Source organism: Dicentrarchus labrax, unplaced genomic scaffold, assembly GCF_905237075.1.
Source record: "Dicentrarchus labrax unplaced genomic scaffold, dlabrax2021, whole genome shotgun sequence".
In the NCBI taxonomy this organism is placed as follows: Eukaryota; Metazoa; Chordata; class Actinopteri; family Moronidae; genus Dicentrarchus; species Dicentrarchus labrax.
In genome coordinates this window covers 18,562,961-18,582,688 of record NW_026136714.1, presented here as the reverse complement: position 1 = coordinate 18,582,688, position 19,728 = coordinate 18,562,961, and the positions used below count along the sequence as shown (strand labels likewise).

Here is a 19,728-nt window from a genome sequence, read left to right as displayed (position 1 = left end):
AGTGCTAACAAAAGGATATTTTATCTAAACATCAAAGCAAACTAGTCAGAGGTTGTACACCAACTCACCGATGATGTTGTGTCTACAGTGAGGACAGGTGTGATGTTGGAGTAGCCAGGGGTCGACACATTTCTTATGAAATCTGTGAGCACAAGGGATAACCCGCAGCTCCTGTAGGGGAAGAAAAAAGATTTAATTGTAAGATACACATTTGGCCTTTTCATGCCTTTATTAGATAGTACAGCCGAAGATAGACAGGAAAGGTGGGTAGAGAGAGAGAGAGAGGGGATGACGCGCAGCAAAGGGCCACAGGTCGGATTTGAACCCGGGCCGCTGCAGCAACTTCATATATGGGTCGCCAGTTCTACCGACTGAGCTAACCGGGCTTATATCGCCTTTTAAAATTACTTTTATCACTGTATTAGAACTTTTAAATGTCAAATGTTACAGTATTTCCAATTAATATTTGCAATTTGTTTAAAAACAACACAAAAGTACCCAAACAACAGGGCAAGCTAAACTATTCTTCCTTCATTTTTGGTTAATTAAACCAAATTATTGGCATCAGTCCAGCGTACACAGAGTGAGGTGTGGGTGAAATGTCCAAGTGCACTGTTGCTATTAATTTAATTCAAGAGAAAAGCTAGAGAAAAAAACGTGTGCTTACATTACTTATTTGTGAAGTTAAGGATCTCTAAACCTGCCTAGTAACACCTTAACAGACTTTAATAGATTTATTTTGAAGGTAGAGTTTGTTCATTTCTTCGAAACACCAGAGGCAGTACAGTAGTCCTGCAGTGTATTTGTGTTATAAGTTATTGTTTAATGGCTTGAACCAGCAATTTAGGCACTAACTACTGTAAGTCACAATTACAGCAGTATCTGCACATGATGTTGGTGAATTAGTGCAATGGGTCAACTTATACGGGCCTAATGTCATTTTTACAAGTGCATTTTCAAGGCAACTCAAAGACAACTCCCAAAGTTATTAAGTTCCCTATGTATGTATAATTGTTATATTATGTATAATGACAAACTGCAATGCGGTTCAAATTAATAGAGGGTGAATAAATGTGTGGTTGAGAGCATCTGCATGTCCAGAGGGTGGCAGCAAAGCTATACAGAACTGTCAACTGTAGTGACGGTTGTGTGTCTAATAAAGTTTTTTAACTCAGGAGCCAACTTTACATCATGCAACAAACAAAACTCTTAAGTAGATGCCACACCACAGTACAAATACAACTTTGATGCTCAATGTCACCACTTTCTGGAACAAAACAAACAAGAGGCTTACACTTGAGGATTGATATGAAAAGAATGCAGCACTTTGTATTCAGACGGAGAACTGGCATGGAGGAATTCCAAGACACAAAAGCAGGAGCACTAGGAATATGAATTATAATATTCTTTTCCAGTGAGAGCTCTTTCACTGCCATAAATACTTCACTCTAAAGCTTAATGTGACTCATCTTTGGGTTCTTTTCCACCCAAGCTTTTGTTGCTTGGTTCACTGCTCAAAAACGGCTTTGATGCCATTCAGCCTTTTATATCGCCACTTCCTCTGTGCAATCCTGGCGCCATGCTTTGTTGTGTTTTCTTTTCCTCCTTACCGAAGAGACACATAACCACAAAAAAAAAAAAAACACACATACACCAAGTATGTCCCCATGGGCACTGGGGTTTGCCCCTCCAGCGTCCGTACTGAGGGTGAGCAATGCTGTTACAGTAAACCCTCAAAGTCCAAGATTAGGAAGCATATTTTGACAATGACTCTTTTAAAAGGATTAAAGAAGGCCACACTGGGAAAACAGGAAGCATAATCACAACCCAATGCACTCTGGGTACCGTTATCTCTCCAGGTGCTCTGAAAGACTGAACTAAACATCTAAAAAGGCGCAGGAAAGAACGTCACTGAAGATCGCAGGACTGCGGTCCCCGAGCACATCAGGGGAACTTCCATTCTATTGTCCACACAACTGCATTATGTTTCATGTCTACAGAAAATGTAATGAAAAGAAAACAAGCTCAGTGGGTAGATGACCACAGTAACACAGCCAGAGTTAAGAGGTTTGGCTCCCACATGGTCCACTTTTGCACGCATGGTACTGTGAGGCGCTTTGGATAAAAAGCATTCACCAAATGCAGACGATGTGTGATGAGTCTGCGTTAAACCATTCTGCTGGTAAATTGTTACTCAAAATGCACCCCCGGTTGTGCATTCGTATCATGACTTTCGGATTTATTTTGGTTTTATACGGATCGTTTTTTTAACAAATGTTCAATAAAAATTTGTAGGTAAGATTTTAGGTCCCCATACATCAGAAATTTTGTATGTCGCTCACCACAGTTTGCAATAATTAAGACCCTCTTGTGGCAAAAGCAGAAAAATAGGATGAAAACACCAACAAGCTGCTGATTAAATCAATAAATTATTAAACTGCAAAATATTTAAGATTCAAATGGTATTTTATCATGGTATTTTTTTCATGCATTCCTTTTTTCCCCCTCATAAAATCTAAATGAGCCTGGTTTATTCAATAGGAGTATAGCGAGTACAGAAACTATTGAGACTGTTTTTGAGGTAGTTTGTCACCAAGTTGAGATTGTTGAAAATTACAGATACAGGTCACTTTACTTTTATGGATTAGCTACCAGTGCATGTGGACTGACTTAAAAGTTAATTTCAAAATAGTATACATACATATGAACACAGAAAACAAGACATTTTTATATTTGTTTTCATTGTAAGAGGTGGCATAGCAACCCATGTAATACAGCAAGCCACTGTTTATGGCAATTAATACCATTGTTTGAATCATAGCGTTTAGATATAAAAGTCAAAGTGTCTTTTCTTACCTCCCCATCAATGTACTTCTCCAGACAGATGGCACAGTCGGAGGTGGAGCTGCTGCTCAGTGAATCCGAGGCTCCACAGCTGCTCTCGCGCTGGCCCTTTCCTTTGGCCTTGAACTTTCTTGTCTCCATCTTTTCCAAGGCTTGGATGGCCATTCTATTCATGGAGCTCTGTGGTAGGGAGGAAGGTGGGACAGGGTCAGTGGGAATATCTGCATGTTTGATGAGCCACATTTAACTTTTAAAAATCACCCTTTTAAAGCTCTTTAGAGAGGGAGCCAAAATACAACCTTAAAATCACATAACTGTCAAAAGACCTAAGACAAGGCAGTGATTATGTTTTTAAGCAAACATCCCGTCTATACCTCAGTGTTGGCAAGTGTTAACTGTTCCTTGTTGCTGATGTTAATGTGCGATGGTTGATGTCATGATTTGAGACTTTTCCCCTTGACATGCTTTTTGCAATGTTTGACTGATGCATTAGCAACTGTCTCTGACTCTAACTCTCTAGTCTCTTTTTATCTTTAATTTGCTTTGTGTTGCCTTAAAAATTTTACTTATTAAAAAATGGGGACTGATAAATTGACACATACAGAACTACTTATTTGGATTTAACTAAATGATTCACATGTGTAGCAGGCACTGTGATTTATAAGCCTGAACTGCTAGTGCATCACTCGTGTATAAAGTTATTTATGCTCAGGCTTAACTAAACTAGGGTCTCCGGAGGGTGTTTCTTCCTTTCTGTTGCCTCATAACTAGATAATTGTAGACTTTTTAAGAACATGTGGACATCCTGGTCAGCAAGGGAGCAATAAAAATGGGCATGAAAGTCACTCTCATCACAGGGTTGACAAACATGAAACATGAGGACTTAAAATGTGTATCTTCAGTTTGTAATTAACTGTAGTCTTGTGAGGGCAAACCCTTGAACACTTCACCAAGCAAATCATTAATTTTTTTAATACTCTTTACAGTTAAATTGGATAGAAAATGTGAGTACTGTATAAACACTATTTACACCACAAGAAACTCATTAATTTTTCACATTTCAGGAAGGAAAAGTTGTTACATGTGACGAAGTTGCCCCTGGTGTGAGCTGTTAATTAACCACCAAAGGAAGTCATGACCAAGTCATCTGCTGCTGTGACACACATATACACCCACACACACACACCCACCCACACACGTGTGCTGGCAAGATTACACCTGTCTTAACGGATGTTGCTACAGGTTTTTTGTTCTGTTGTGACATTTCTGTGTTTGGCTTCAGCAGCAACCCTCACATCAGAGTTAATTAAACGCTTATCCTGATTCATGCACCCAACATAATCCTCCATCAAGAGCTTTTTGTCAACACACCAGAGGAATCAATCAACAGCAGAGCTACTGTCGCCTTCAACTCCAAGTGAAGTCATGTAGACTGGAAAAACAAGGCACAGCATTGTGTATTTGGGTGTGTTTTGTGTAACTGGCACACATAAGTCCTGTGACTCAAACTAGGATAATACATTAAGATTCTTAAGTTGTTGGTCCTACACGTTTCTATTGTAGTCCTGATGAGTGTGTATTTTAGACACTAACCTGGCTTCTCCTTTGCTTGAGTTTGATCTTGATGAGCAGAATGAGGCAAACCAGCGACACGACCACGAAGAAAGCCAGGAAAATGCCCATGTCAAAATATTCCGTGGGCTGCTGTGGAAAAGGAGGTCAACAAAAACAGAAATTTGTCAAATTATCTTCACATGCAGCTGGTTAAAGGGTTATTTGGCATTTGCATTTTTCATTTCCATTCACCGACAGCGGAGGATATTTGATTATAGCTTTGTTAGTTGCTCAGCAAACCCGGACACTCAATGATGTGACTCACGCAACATTATCCAAATAAAAATGAAAGTGGGACTTTCACACATGATTCACACAAGGGTTTTTTTTTATAAATACGTGGTTGATTATTTTTTCTCAGGTAAGTTCTACATCTGATACAAATGAGACCATTCTGCAGAGAAACATTCAATTAACAGATTTAATTGTCCGATGAATAACTAATCTAACAATTGTTAATCAAATAATTGTTTTAGTCATTTTTTAAGCAGACATGCCAAACATTATGTGGTTCCAATTTCTCAAATGTGAGAGTGTACCATTTTTCTCAGTTTTATGTTATTGTAAATTGAAGGCTTTTGGCTTTCGGACGGTTGGTCGGACAAAACCAACACTTTAAATACATCACTTTGGGTTCTGGAAGAACTAAAGACGTTTTGTTTTTTTTTTTGCACTACTTTTTCACATTTCATAAACTAATTACGAAAATAATCCGCATATTACTTCAAGAAGACAAGAAAAAGAGCAGATTTGGCATCTTTTTCTTGAGAGGTTGGATTTAGTTTCCAAAAAATTAAGTCCCCAAAACAACTGCTCGAAACTCACTGACTCACTCCCTGAGAATGGCCAGATTGTTTCATTCTTCATCAGAAAAATGTCTCTTATCGGACAGTTCTCTCGGGCTTTCATTATGTCAAGTCATTTGACCTCAAAGTGTGCTGGTCTCTTATCAAATATTCAAAGCAAACAAACAGCTCTTTGCATGGCAGATATTAATCTCCCACAGTGCTGTGAAAAAGTCTTGGGCCTCAGGGCAGCGAAGAGCAGAGAAGAAAGGGAAAGGGTCAGATTTCACAGCTGGAATTTTCGTTTGTCTTCACGTCTAAAAACTTTTCGACGCTGTTTGGTGCATGGGCCTCACAAACATGTTCACCTCTTCCTCATGTTCCTCACATGTGCCTTAGATTAGTCTCACACACATATGTACGTCATCCACGCTGAGCAGTTTAGGGTTTTGGTGTGAGCTCTTACCCTCGGTGGTCTGTGTTGTATCCGAGCGCGAGCCACTTTCTGCTTGTTGACGATGTTCATCAACTTAACAGCATCGTTCCCCTTCACGTAAACCACCGGGCGCTTCAGAGGATCCTCGCCAACCTGGTTGAGCTGAAGAGAGGAGAGAGAGAAATGCATCAAACACAGATTAACTAATGCATAAGAAAAATGTGTTATCTAGTCAACAATAACCATTTGTCAAAGGGTCTCCACACTGATTTTACACATGAAGTTCACTTTACTCGTCATGAGTCAGCAAAACAGTGAAAACAGCTGAATAATGTCTTCTTTGGTATTATGGTAAATGTAGGGTCAAAGTTTTTCAAGCTTGACCAATACTAGAGATTAAAAGTCAAGATATCTTGGCCTTTGCTGCTTCAATTTGGGCCATTTTAAAAAAGCTGTCTTGTGAGTAATTATGTATTAATTAATGAATTATATATTACCTCTTTGATTATGTTTCTCAACTAATTAATTTAATGTGGTGATGAATTAGAGTTTGTTTTTAATGAACTAGAGCGGTCATTCTTTAGAAAAAAAAACCTCTGTTGTGTCCAAAGATTGTCTTAATGTTGTTTCAGCTGTTCTTTCAGCCCAGTTTTTAAATTCTGGAGAAAATGCAAAAAATTGACGTTAAAAGATTTTAATTATACACAGGATTGAGAAGTTGTTGTTACAAATGGAGCAATCTGAAAATTCATTGATGGTTGACTGACTGACGAGTGCAATGTTTGATGAGGAGTCACAAGTAGACATAATGCAGGTGAACTTTCTGAATGCAAAAGGTGTGAATGAACCCCTCTTCTACCAAATAGGGACTATGACCTATAGGCTCAACACATGGGAACTGTGGTCGCAGTTGCCAGAGGGAAATAGTCAGTGAATAGTATGTTCTAGCTCTCGAGTCAGTTGACATACTCCATTACTCCTCCTCTCCCTCTCTGTACTCCCCTCTCGTCTGTTGGTTGGAATCTGTAATTTGAAAAGCCCAAGGGAAATACCGAGGATATTCACATTTCTATTTCTTCTGCTGTCGTCATGTTCCCCAGTGAAATACTGTATGTTCTGGTTTAAAAGTATAGATGTGGATACTTTTGATCTTTCGGTGCTCCCGCTTTGAGAAATGACTCCTCCAAGACTCTAGCTCGGCCTTTGATAAACAATACGTTAAAAAGCATACCTACAAATCCTATAATAAACTTGCGTCAAGTACTGTTTAAAGAAAGTTACAATCACAAACCTAACTTTTCTCCTAGCAAAAAAAAAGTGTTTCAGCCACAAGCAGCTCTTGGCCTCACATGCTGCATTAATTGAGATAAAAAGCAGGTCAAGTACATTAACTTCATAAAGCTTCTCTCTTAATTTTGGCCCCGGGACCTTAATTCTCCCCAAGCTCCTCCTCCCTGCCCCTCGGCCTTGTGGGTCCTGTCTCTGCTGATCGGGCCACTCTGACTGGAAAAGCCTCTCGGGGGAATTTAACACAGCCGCCCAGCGATGCCTTTCATGTGGTCTCCGCGCAATCCCTTTTATCTCTCAGCTACGCGCTTTACGACCCAGCAGCAGAGAAGAGGAGGCGAGGAGGGAGGAAAAAAGAAAAAAAAAGAAAAACCTGCAAGTCCAGGCCTGGCGTGGTGAGGATGAATACCACAGGAGAATTCTTGCGACAAAGGCAAACTCATGTATTATACCTCTTAACAGCAAAGACACAGGAGCAAGAAAGAGTGGAAGGAGGAGGAATGTGAGTGTCTGGGTGTGTGAGACAAGATATACACTTTGTTCTTACTCCAGCCTATGTCTGCTCCCCTCAAATGTGCACTCAAGGACAGATCCATAGTCTCAGGGGATGAGGTAATGTGCGCTACCTGTGCAATTATGAGCTCAACAGAGTTTGGTCATGGTCTAGTGAAAGCTGAACCTGGATATCCATTTTCAGTCCTCTCAGAGAGCAGTGCACTTCTCCAAAACACAAGTTAGAGAGCTCAAAGGCCCAGGTTGGTTGAATGAGCGAGGCTGATCCACATGCTTTTGAACAGAACTAAAGATAGAAAGATCATTGTTTGTACAAACACACACTCTCTCTCTCACACACGCACACACACACACACACACACACACACACACACACACACACACACACACACACACAGTCAGAAGGGCAGGGCATGCTGCTGAGCTTTCTTCAGAAGTGAAAAGCATAGCGTCTTTCACAGAAAGACCAAGATAGATTAAAGCGAGTCAGTGTTGTTGAAGCGTAGGCGTGTGAACGCTTAGGTAATTTCTTTGGTGTGCACAAACCTGATCGATGGCATCCGGATTCTCCGAGACATCAAAGATGACGGCTGTGGCTCCCCGCTGCACTGCTCTCTTTGCCTGCAAACACAGAAAAAGCGATCATTAGATATATTTAACAGCAGTGCGATGAAAAAACCGGGGAATGTATGGCACTGTCAACTTCCTAAGATTTAGTTATCACATTCAAATTCAGGCCACTAGAGGGAGTTCTCTGCCCAAGTGTAACCCCATGCAGATCATCTGGAATGAGCAAAAAGGGGAGAGAAAGGAGACAGAAAACCAACAGCAGAGAAGTAAACAAGCCATTGATAACATTTGCTAGGACGCACATGTGGTCTATGTCTCCATTTCTCTGAAGTCTTCATGATGTCATTCTAAGTGAATCCACACCACATTACACAAATACTATGATGGAAACTAAATACAGTTTCATCCCTATGTCAAGAACTAACGCACCCAGAGCTCCATGTGATGCAACCCCTGCATGATATGGAGCTGAATTTGAGTTGAATTCTGCTGTGCATGCAGAGGAAAAGCTGAATAAAGTTAGCATGGATTTCCAACTGCTAAAAATGTGAGCTTCTTTCATGTGAGAGCAGGGAAAGTCATTGCGCAGAGGTCTTTTGAAGACTTCTGCTAAAGGCAAAAGATAAAGGAAATGCTTGGATCTGCAGAACCCCAAGCATCTCCTCGCAGAATCCAAATTGGCTTCCCCTCGTCGAAAAAAAAAAAGCTCCTTTATCTTAACTCCTGCTTTTCCCCACAACACATTCTCACTCCGCTTGATTCACGGTGCCCTATTTAGACAACGTTTTGATGTCTGCACTACATGATCTGAAATAGCACTGCTGGGATCATATCCTGGTATTATCAAGTGCCCTTGGGTTCTTGCCAACGCTCTTCATAACTGGAGGGAAGGGGGGGCGTTAAGATCAAAGTGACAATGTACAGTGCTGTGACTCTGCTGCCGAGTGGCTGGAGAGTGTCACTGCTCCAGTCAGCGGGCACTTTCAGAGGACACAGAGAAAGAGAGGAGCAGTGGTATGTGCTGGGGGTGGGGGGTGCATGCTGTTTTCACAACATATCATGTTCATTTCTCAGATAACAACACAATGGGATGTTGAGCAACTTTCTGCATCCAAGGGATTTTCAGCTGACCAAATCACCACTTTAAACAACTGTTTAGCTCTGATTTCATACACACTATCAGAAGCCTTAGTAAGGTCTGATGCACTCATAGAAACAGTTTCTCCAACTCTACTGGAAGGATGAGCAGCTGTCTTCCTAATGTTATTCTCTCATTTGGTGTTTTGATGATGGTGGCAGTGAACGCCGTCTAACATGTCAGTCCAAAATTTGTTCGCCCAGATATTTTCCCCATACATGTTCAAATCATTTTCATACTAACTGAACCATTCAGTGACTCCTCGTCCACTGTATGAAAGCATCTGCATTCCTTATGTTTCTACTTCTCATTTAGGTTTTTCCTTTAATTTGTCACCCGTCTACATGTCTGCTGGAACCTTGTTTTTTGATTTTATTTTATTTGTTTGCAATACATACCTAAAAAAGTCATTATCTAAATTGTTATCTATTACTTTTTTATACATTTCAGTATTACTTGTAACTTGAAGTGAGATTTTAAAGACTGTTGTAAGAAGTTTTATTTTGAAGGGCGTTTTTTACTCATTCACCTGCAGTTCAGGCACAGATGATTCTGCCCCTTCGCAGCAATGTTAATTGTTTCCTACTGTTTAAACTTCATATCAAAGTGCTGATTTGCTAAACTCTTGTATAGCTGATATCCAGTGTAAATCGATCCAGTTTTGTAACTGACATTATCCTGGAGTTCCTTTTCCGTGCAGTTGTTACATTATTTTCCCTACTCCCTGTGTGTACTATGAGTCTTTAGAATGAGGTTAATGATTAAATATAGTAGCATGTGTTAAGCTGAAGTAGATTTGGATTCAACTTTACCAACGTCTCTACTCAATGGCAGCCCTCTACTGTTCAAAGCAGTCTACGTCTTTTCAAAGCAAGAAGAGAACCAGACCAGAGGTATTTGCTTCCTCTAGAATCAATAACTGTCAATAACAGAGTCAATAATGACACTAAATATAGAATATATTTGAGTTTTAGAGCAAGCAACACATGCATGGGCCAGCCTGTGCCTTCTTCGCTTCAGCTACATTTGGTGGGACTATTGCTGCATGGACAAGTCACAGCAGGAGGAAAATACAACCAAAGTAACAAAAGGCCTTTAATATAAGGGGCGGCATATGTACCACACTCTGAATTCAACTTTGAGTGTAAGTCAACTTCAGGAAAATGTAAACACATTATGACTCTGAAATGTTTTAGCTACATCTCAATTAGATTTCCCCTTGGTTTAATCTACAGATAAGATGTTTATGAATCTGGCTTTCATAGCTCATTAAAGACTAATTAACCCTGCAAACTGATTCAATCTTTCTCAGCAGTGTATGAAAGCCTTGTCAAACACTGAAACATTAAAAACGACACGCTATAAATACAAGCCCTTCCAACTTTCTCTTTCGTCTTGCCTCCTTTACATAAACTAACATTGCTCTTTTCTTTCTTCTTTCACTTTTTGTACTTGGAAAGTTCAAAAGCGAGCGGAGCGAAATCGCGCTCGGCTCTTCCCTCTCACCCAGTTTTCTCTCAGCTCCACACTGCCAGGCTCCAGCCCCCATTTAATTCAGCGCAAGTCTGCTCCTTTGATGTTAGCTCTCCCAGTTAATAATTAATAGCTCTTGGTAAGACGCTTTGAGAAGAAAGAGATCTCCCTCCTAAAGAATCTCCACTCAGGCAGGCCTGCACTGCAGTGCAGGGACTTGCCTGACGACAACAAAAATGCACCCACAGGCAAACTGGCTCTCTTAAAAAACATGACACATCTCCTTCCCAAAAAACTACAACCTCGGACACCAAAGGAAGGATAAATACTTCTTGCGTTGTGACTGTTTCTTTGCAGGACTTTGTCACATTATTACTAACTAAACACTTCAGGAAATGCTGTTTTTCACTGACTAAAACTGGCTATAGGATTTCAAGTGGGGGAGCTCTTGTGTAAGAAGATATTGTGCAAGCAATCTGAGAGAGCATTCACTCCTCTGTTGCAAACTTTTAAAAAAAAATGAATAAGCTGGAAACTTTCATTCATACCAGTTTCATTGATATTGAACAGGGGTTTCAAGAGCAACTGTTCATTAAGCTTGTCAGGGTGAGGTCGATGCAAGATGACATTTTGTTTTTCTCATTCATGATTAAAGAGGAGACCAAGACACACAGATGTTATCATTTTAGGAATCCGATATTTCAAGGACTAACGCAGCTATAAAGGTACCAAGAAAAACATTTAAGTTCCTTTGTTTGCCATCAGAATGCAAAGAAGAGTTTGGCAAGTAGCAGTTTATAAGATCGGAGCTTCATACAATACAACTGTAACTACAAATAATAATAATAAATAATTTTTTATACTTAAAGTACATTTGGCTGATAATTGTGGGATTCTAAATGAAGTAATGCAATAATGTCTGGTTGGGGGAATATAGGTGATTTTTATTATAAGTAAGACTTCATAATGATATATTTGGAGTATTCTTACATTTTTGTATTGGTACTTTTAATAAAGAAAACAATAATTGTCAGTGTCCCTTTTTTCCGGCCATTAGAATGCAAAGACTGGTTTGGCAAATAGCAGTTTATAAGATTTAAACTTCATACTTTTTACAAAATGAAGCCACAATCTACAAAATTCAAGTAAGAGGCAAATAGGAGTGTGAGATGAATAGGAAGAATAATCAAAAACTGTCTCCTCTTGAAATCCTACCAAATTCTACTGCCAATATTTTTTTTTCAAAGATGAAACACAATCTCTGTTCCCCAACATGAGTGCCTGATCAGTCATCCATGCTCAAAAATCAGCTAATCTCTCAACCTGAACTGTGCACTGGGGGGACTTTCACAGGTACTTCACAATACTGCTGGCTAAACAAACTTCCCGCTGGCTTGAAGGCATGAGAATTAGGGTACAATCTTCCCTGAGTGAACAGAAACCACAGCAGAAAGTACTGAGAACCCAGTCTAGACACTGAGGAAAATGAAAGCTATGTTTAGCATCCCTAAGTAAGCCTGCCAGCTTGTAAGATCTGAGGGAGAGAAATTTTCACTCGTCTGGAAAGAGACTTTTCTCAGCGTAGCGCTCACTTCATCATTCACATGGACGGATGATCCTCATATTAACACACCAGCACATACAGTTACACAACAATGTGTATGTAACTGTGTGCAGATATACAAATATACATGTGAAGCAGAAGGTTATGTGCTCACATGCAAACAGACAAACACCTGGATTACACCTGCAACATCTGGCTCACGCACTAGTTCCTCCATCTCATCACTCCCGCTTTCTTTCCTACTTTCTTCTCCTCTGCTTGCCTCCTTTTTCTTTCCTCCTCCTCTTCCTCTTCATGCTTTCCTTTCTCTCTCTCGCTCTCTCTCTCTCTGCACCGCTATAATTAAGGCAATTAAGTCTTCAGAAGACTCTCCACTGCTATTATGCTGTAATTTCATGTTGCCTCCTGGCTTTACGGTTTATTAAAAGATAAAGGCATACTTTTCTCCCATGGATTTTCTTATATGTGGTCGCCCCCCCTTTTTTTCTCTCCCTCCTCGCTCCCTCTCAGAGCAGGCATGTGAGCCAAGACATTATTTACATTCAACTAAAATACAATTTTTCAACGTGGCTATGCGTCATCTGATTGGAAGCTTCGCAGTCTGGAGAAAGAAATGAAAACTATGTCTGAAGAACCTCTTCCTCATTTATTCTCCTGTACATACTGTACTTTTGAACATGAAGTCATCTATATCATCCTGACATTTTCATTACAACAGGATTTAGTAATTTCCCCTGTTCGTGAAGCACATTACTCACCATCTTCCTGATCTCCTACTGTTTGATGTTAACACCTCACTGACAGACTGTTAATCTGTCATAACATTTTATTCTGTTTACAGGTACTTGTCATAATCAAATTGGCTGCATGACATGTAATCAACTGGTCTGACTACTGTGTCACAACGACTGCAAAATAAGGACTCTTCTGTTCCCACAGACACATAAAAACTATCCTGCAACCATTCACAAGGGCAGTGTGCACTTAAATAACCTTGCTGAGCGTAATCCTGCCAATAACTTGTTTTCATGAATCCCCTTCCACTCATATTTAAGGTTTTGACTCACAGCCAGGAAGTTTCACTCTGAAATTGCACATTAAAAAAAAGGTTTAAAAAGAAGTACAAATATTCTCTGGTGACTGTGTGTTCTTTGGAGTTTTAAACAAGTCATTGTTCATTTTCTCCCTCCACTTTCCCAAACTTTTGAACTCTCCCAGATTCCTGTTTAATATTCATTTGAATGCTGTTAAGCCCCCTGCAGCATTTTACACAAGTCCTGGGACATCGGAGGTACCATCTCCAAAGCTGTATAAAAAATGTTTACGAAGCACGTAAAAATCCACTTGTGTGTCACACCAATGGAGGACAGGGGCCGACAAGCCTCTTCGATTTCCTCTCCATTGGGCCGCCTTCATATAAATGGACAGTTTACCTAACATAAACACACACGGGAAAGAATCACTTGAAGCTCTCAGTGAGCTCAATGACTGCCATTAATATCAAACTGCAGATGAGAGGTAAGGTCATAAATGCAGAGCTGTTTCTCTAGTGTCTTTGAGTAAGGGTGCTGAGTTCAGTGTAGGAGTGAAAAGTTCTTCAATGAGATGTATTAATTGGTTTTTGACTTCTAGTGGGCAGAAAAAAACATCACAACATGCTAACACAGCAACCACACAGCACAGGCCTAAAAGCATTCATTTGGAGTTGTGTTTGTCACCCGACTAAAATAAGCTCAATATTTCCTCTGCTTTTAGCCGTTTGAATCTCTACCAACTCTTGAGAAAGCTGCTATTTCTTTCTTCCTTACAAGCTAGTTCCTACTTTGTCTGCCGTTTGGTGTTGGCAGGTAGTCTTTTTGCTGGAAATGGCCAATAGACGTAGTTACAGCACAGCTGAGAATGAAACATATTTGTGGGTTGTAAACCAAAAACAATGAACTAAATGAGGCTAAGAAGTGATAAACCAGCTACACACTGACCACATTTGTCCACAACCTCTGGATCTACAATGCAAGAAACATTACCGCAGAAAGAAATTGTTATTTTCTCCAATTCAGTTTACTGCTGCTTCTATGGCAAACATATTTTTCCTTTTTTTACCCCCCAATGCAAAGAAACACAACATCACTGAATGAATATTACGCTAAAGTCCTTGTCCCTGAAATAACAAGCAAGACACCTTTTGACATCTGTCCTTGCAAATGTAAATTATGCAAAAAATGTGAGCCACAGGCCTAAATGTCAAATGTTGTGAAGTGAGATAGTGAAATGTGCTTTTTATGTTTTTAATTCAGGTTCTTGGTTTAACATTTAACAAGTTTGACTCTTTTTATAAAATGAAAAATGTTTATATTTCTCAGGCACTGAAAAAAGTTTAGTTTTGGTGGTTTGTTTACAAATAGGCCTATTGGTTAGGGTTTGGCACAGTGTTTGAATAAGGAGAAACAGAGGGGGTTGTGGGTGAACTGCACAACAGTCCAGGAAGATGGAGACAGAAAGAGGGAGAGAGAGAGAGATTTAGGGCGGATGTAATGACCTCACCATCAAACAAAGACAAGGTCCGCCCCAGGTACACTGATCCCAGACCCTGCCTCTGTGCTGTACATCATGCACATCATCAGCCAGCGTGTACACACACACACACACACACACACACACACACACACACACACACACACACACTATGTAATGACTATCAGCTTCACCGTCTCACCATCCCTAAGGGAAAATAAGTTCCCATGGGTAAAGTCTCTTCTTTCTACTGGTTTAAATCCCCAAATGTAAGACAGAGTTAACTTCAAGTCCCCTGAATCTATTTCATTTAGGGGGAGATGTTTTTCACCATCTTCTGTTTTGGTGTGAAGAGCTTCTTCTAAGGTGGTAATGTCAGCTTTGAAGAAAAACCAGAGTTCTCTGGGGGGTAAAAACAACACATCAGAGAGAATGACTGAGAAATTTCACAGACACCCATTAGAGAAGAAGCCTGTGGTTTTCTAACAATGATTCTGCCATCATCCAGCCAACTTCTCCAAGTCAACTTCTCTCAAATCTCTAAATCTCTTCGTGCATTTCTTTTTCTGCTGTGTTATTTTTGTCTTGTTCACTTCATCCTTCCGGCAACCAGTAACCCCCTCTCCAGTTCTGTCTCTGCCTCAGCGCACAATGTGGGGTGCACATTCACCCACCATTGCATAACCAGAATTATACAAGTGAATTGTGCTATCAAAATGTGTGTGTGTGTGTGTGTGTGTGTGTGTGTGTGTGTGTGTGTGTGTGTGTGTGTGTGTGTGTGTGTGTGTGTGTGTGTGTGTGTGAATATATGTGTGTATGTGTGTGAGGGGGCACCTCTGAGGGGGCCTGCCAGTAGAACTTGGCAAAGTGCCGACCCCATTAAAGAGTCGAGAGAGTGAGAGAGGTGTACCAGGGAGCACTCGCCCTCTCTCATCACAAGACCCATATATAGCGTCTCTCTTTAATACTCACTTTTATCCTCATCCTGTACTGTACCAAATCCTGACCCTGATATTTACTGCAAACGTCTGTAAAAGTACTGAAAATACTGAAAGGGCTCAAGCTGCAAACTCATGGCACATGTAGTCCATCATCGATCAGTGTTAAAGCAGGATATCATACCTCAAAGCTGTAGTGCCGACTGAAATGTGCCCTCAGCACTTAGTATTGAAAACTGTCGAGTACTGGAAGAAGCCATGAATACCTGGTCAGGTTCATGTTCTTGTTTACTTATTCTTTGATGAAATTGTTCCCAACTTAATTCATATTTTTGACAATTTTAGATTGTATTCTATTTATAGGCAAAGTCCTTCATAAGACATATGATGCCTGTTTGTGAGAACTCTGAGAAAAAGGTACTGCACACTGAATTGATGCTCCAAACAAAGATTTGTATAATGTAGTATGCGTACAGTTACAAACATCGGGTAATACTAATATAATCAATTTAGTCCGTGGCTTCCTTTTTCTTGAACTAACTTGATACAATATTGGGATGTGCAAACACTACTACTGAACTATTATGGCTTTCTTCTGTTAAAAAAGTCCAGTGTGTACAATGCTGCAAATTGCAGCTGCAAGGCTATCTTGTGCCAGTGTATGGCTTGTCCTTTCTAGGCTACTGTAAAACAAGGCGGACCCCATGGAAGGTGCAGATATAAACAGCTCATTCGGGGGTAAGAAAGACACGATTCCTATATTTAGGTGATTATCCACTAATGAAAGCATAGTTATGAATATTATATTCTATTTCTGCCAATAGCTCCTCTTACATGTTACACACTGGACCTTTAAATACAAAATGTTTTACAGCAAAACATGTCAACATTTCTTAAAAAATATGGGGAAAAAAGTACAGTCATGGTATTGGAATTAACTCCGAACTTGGGCTTTGGCATAAACTCTGGTATAGAAAAAAATTCAAACAATACCAGTAGTGTTTGCATGTAGAAGCAAAAAAGTGTTGAAAAATGGATGCCAAATCACCTCAAAATGTTACAATATGCTGTGACTGACCCTGTGACTGTGCTGGACTGGCCTTACTAACTGACAAAGTAACTCATACTTATAGGCAAAATCACCTACTCTTGGAGAATAATGAATAATATAAAACTATAGACCTTGTTTGGCACAAAAACTCAAAATGTTTGGCAGAAAGCCTTCGTCAGAGTTACATAACAAAGAGATAATTGTTCCGAAACATTGAAATGCTTGTCATCATGTGGCTATGAAGGATTTCAGAGGAAACATTGTGGTTTTTATGAACTAACAGACGGTTGAATTTGTCTGTCCTTGTTGTGAAGAGATAAATAAAAACTGATGAGGATGATGCTCATACACTGGACTCAAAAGGTCTAGTGAAACACTGAGCATTTAAGCATCTTTATTTCTAAATATACATGTTTGTCTTGTTTGTTGGGCACCACAGGCAGCATTTCCTGTCTTTCTCCAAGGTTTGATGTCTTGTGGCGTCATGCTCTCACACTTATGCAAACATGAACATGGATGCAAATGCATTGACTCACACTGCCGCTTATCAAGAAGCCTTTTAGTCTCCTCTCCTCCTTCTGCCCACTGCTCTGCCCTGCCGAGACCAAAAAGCTGAGGCCAGAGGAATGGACAACCACTAATTAAATTTCCTCCACTTTTCCTCTCTGTCCCTCCCATGTTGTTTTCTTACCGGTTTTGGGCTCCGGCCCTTTGTGATTCACAGGAAAATAAACAAGCTTTCCGGCAAGGGACAAGAATACTACTTTTTAAGTGCTTCTTCTGCTCCTAGTGTCTAAACAGGAGTTGTTTGGATGAAAGTGACGGGAAATCTTGGTTAGAAATAATTAGTGATATACCCGTTTGTTATCTGGGGGAAATTTAGAAGGAGCAGAACATAATTAATTAGATTATCTGCAGTGATTAGGCCCACTGTCTGTCCAAAAAATCCCTGATGTTTTCTCTGAATATCTCAGTGTTAAATAACAGCACTATGTTAAGAAATGCATGCATGTCTGATTTTTGATATATGAGGTAGCAGATGAGATGAGACATCTGAAATTTCGATATTATATATATTTTTTGCTCTCAGCTCTCAAAGGAATTCCCGAAGACGGAATAAATTTCTCCTGGTATTAAAAATTCTGAATTACCCTATTTTTTATGAGAAGAGAGCTGTCAGACGAAAGTAGGAAAGATGATAAAGTTGGGAGCAAGTTAAGACAAGTGAAACACTAGATTTATGCTTGCCTGCTGAAAGTCTCCTGACACATCATTGATCAAATGTTAAGTTATTTTCTTCAACTTTCGAGGATCTAGACTGCTAGTCTGCTAACAGTCTTGGGTGTGAAAACAGTAGGTCTAAGTAAGAGGGCAGTTTGAGAGAGCACTAAACAAAGACTTATTTTGAGTCTAAAGTATGCTTTATTTTTTAACATTTTACTTTGAGCTAAAAAAAAATCCTCTGTGGCTTTGATGTCAAAGTACTATCTTAATGTATATCTAAGCGAAGAACAATTGACTGCATTTGATGGCGTCATTTCAGGCACAATAAGTCAATGATGGAACGAAGAAAACAGCACTAAACTGCTGCAGTTGCCAGATTTACTCGGTTGGTTGTTATTTGTGCTTCCCCACTCAGGATGCTATGGTGTGTACATGCACTATAATCCACATGCAGCGATTTCATTCGAGCTGAGGAGTCTGGCTAAATGGCCGCTTCTCTCCTTCCCTTAATTCGTCTGCATTCGTACGGTTTTTCTCTAATCTCTCTCTGCCTTGAAGCTTCTTTAGGAGACCATGTCCTTGCTTGCATGAAAGAGAAGTTACTGTTGTTACTTCTCTCTCTTGTAATACTCTATCCTGCTGCTGGTGGAGGGGTGTTGCTGCTGCCTGCTGTCTTCTTTCCCTGGGCAAACAAGGCAGAGCAGGTCGGGACTTGGCCCTATAACCCCCATTTTCTTTTTACTGTACCTCTTGTCTCGCGCTAGGCAGTCTTCCTAGCTGTAGGCCAGCAGAGGCGACTGACTTAGTCTTTGGTTGCTTATTTCATTTCATTTCATGCTGAAGGAGAAACTGACTGGGTCCATAATTTCTGTGTTATGTTCTTCATCTATGTTCAGCATTGAAATAAGGACAACAAATACTTTGATGATAGAATAAACATGGAACAAAAGTAAATGTAAGAAAAAGTATGCATTCCTAGAACACTGTCAGACTCATGATGGGCAATGTATCAAAAAAAGTATCAAAATCAATTTAGTAAAGCCAGATATGATTTTTTTATTCCATTTATTCTTCATTGTGAAAAACTGGCACCTATATTACCCACAATGCAACATGACCTGGAGACACAATAGGCTTTAAACAACTTTTTCCCCACACATATGTAATACTGCCTGTAAACAGACCTAGGTAAAAACCTAGTAACCTGGGACTCTGCTTCCAAACCTCAAACAAAAAAAAACAAACAAACCAAAACAAACCCTGAAAAACCACACTGTATTTCTTCTCACTTTGTTGTGTTCTTTTCTTTTATCTTCTCATGGCTAGATTTTACCTCTACAGGCCTCTAAAAAGCATTAAAATAACAGTCTATGGAGGAATAATCCATTTTTTTTAAGTTGGACTAAAAACCATTGATCTAAGAAATATTGAGTCCATCTCATCTTCACCAAACATAGCAAACACCTTTGGGTTTTGTTGTGTCCCAATAAAAACATCAAAACAGGAAATGCCCATGACTGTAAATAGTATTTGCAATATTCAGGTGTATTTACCTCATTCAGCTACGACTCCCATTCCAATATAACACCTCACTGCTGTCTTATCTCAGCACGTGATCTGTCTGTTACAGTATATTTAGCCATCAGATAGGTCAACATTTATGCTACCATATCATACCCAGGGTGGAAGTACAATGTTTTGAGTAATGTAATTTTTACTCCTCTACATTTATCCGAGATTTTTCAAACAACCATGTTACCAATGTAAAGAATTAAAACAT

At 39.8% G+C, this 19,728-nt stretch overlaps 1 protein-coding gene across 2 annotated transcripts in view; it reads right to left on the bottom strand.

Moving 5' to 3' along the window:
- Positions 1 to 19,728, bottom strand: part of znrf3 (zinc and ring finger 3) — a 64,803-nt gene that overhangs the window by 3,705 nt on the left and 41,370 nt on the right. Inside the window, exons 3-7 of one of the 2 annotated variants that reach the window (XM_051423824.1) lie at positions 8,026 to 8,100; positions 5,710 to 5,841; positions 4,438 to 4,548; positions 2,857 to 3,024; positions 69 to 171 (exon numbers count right to left, since the gene is read on the bottom strand). In XM_051423824.1, coding sequence (XP_051279784.1) covers positions 69 to 171; positions 2,857 to 3,024; positions 4,438 to 4,548; positions 5,710 to 5,841; positions 8,026 to 8,100 — 589 coding nt within the window. The remainder of the gene's footprint in view (positions 1 to 68; positions 172 to 2,856; positions 3,025 to 4,437; positions 4,549 to 5,709; positions 5,842 to 8,025; positions 8,101 to 19,728) is intronic. The other variant, XM_051423825.1, reaches the window with a different exon arrangement.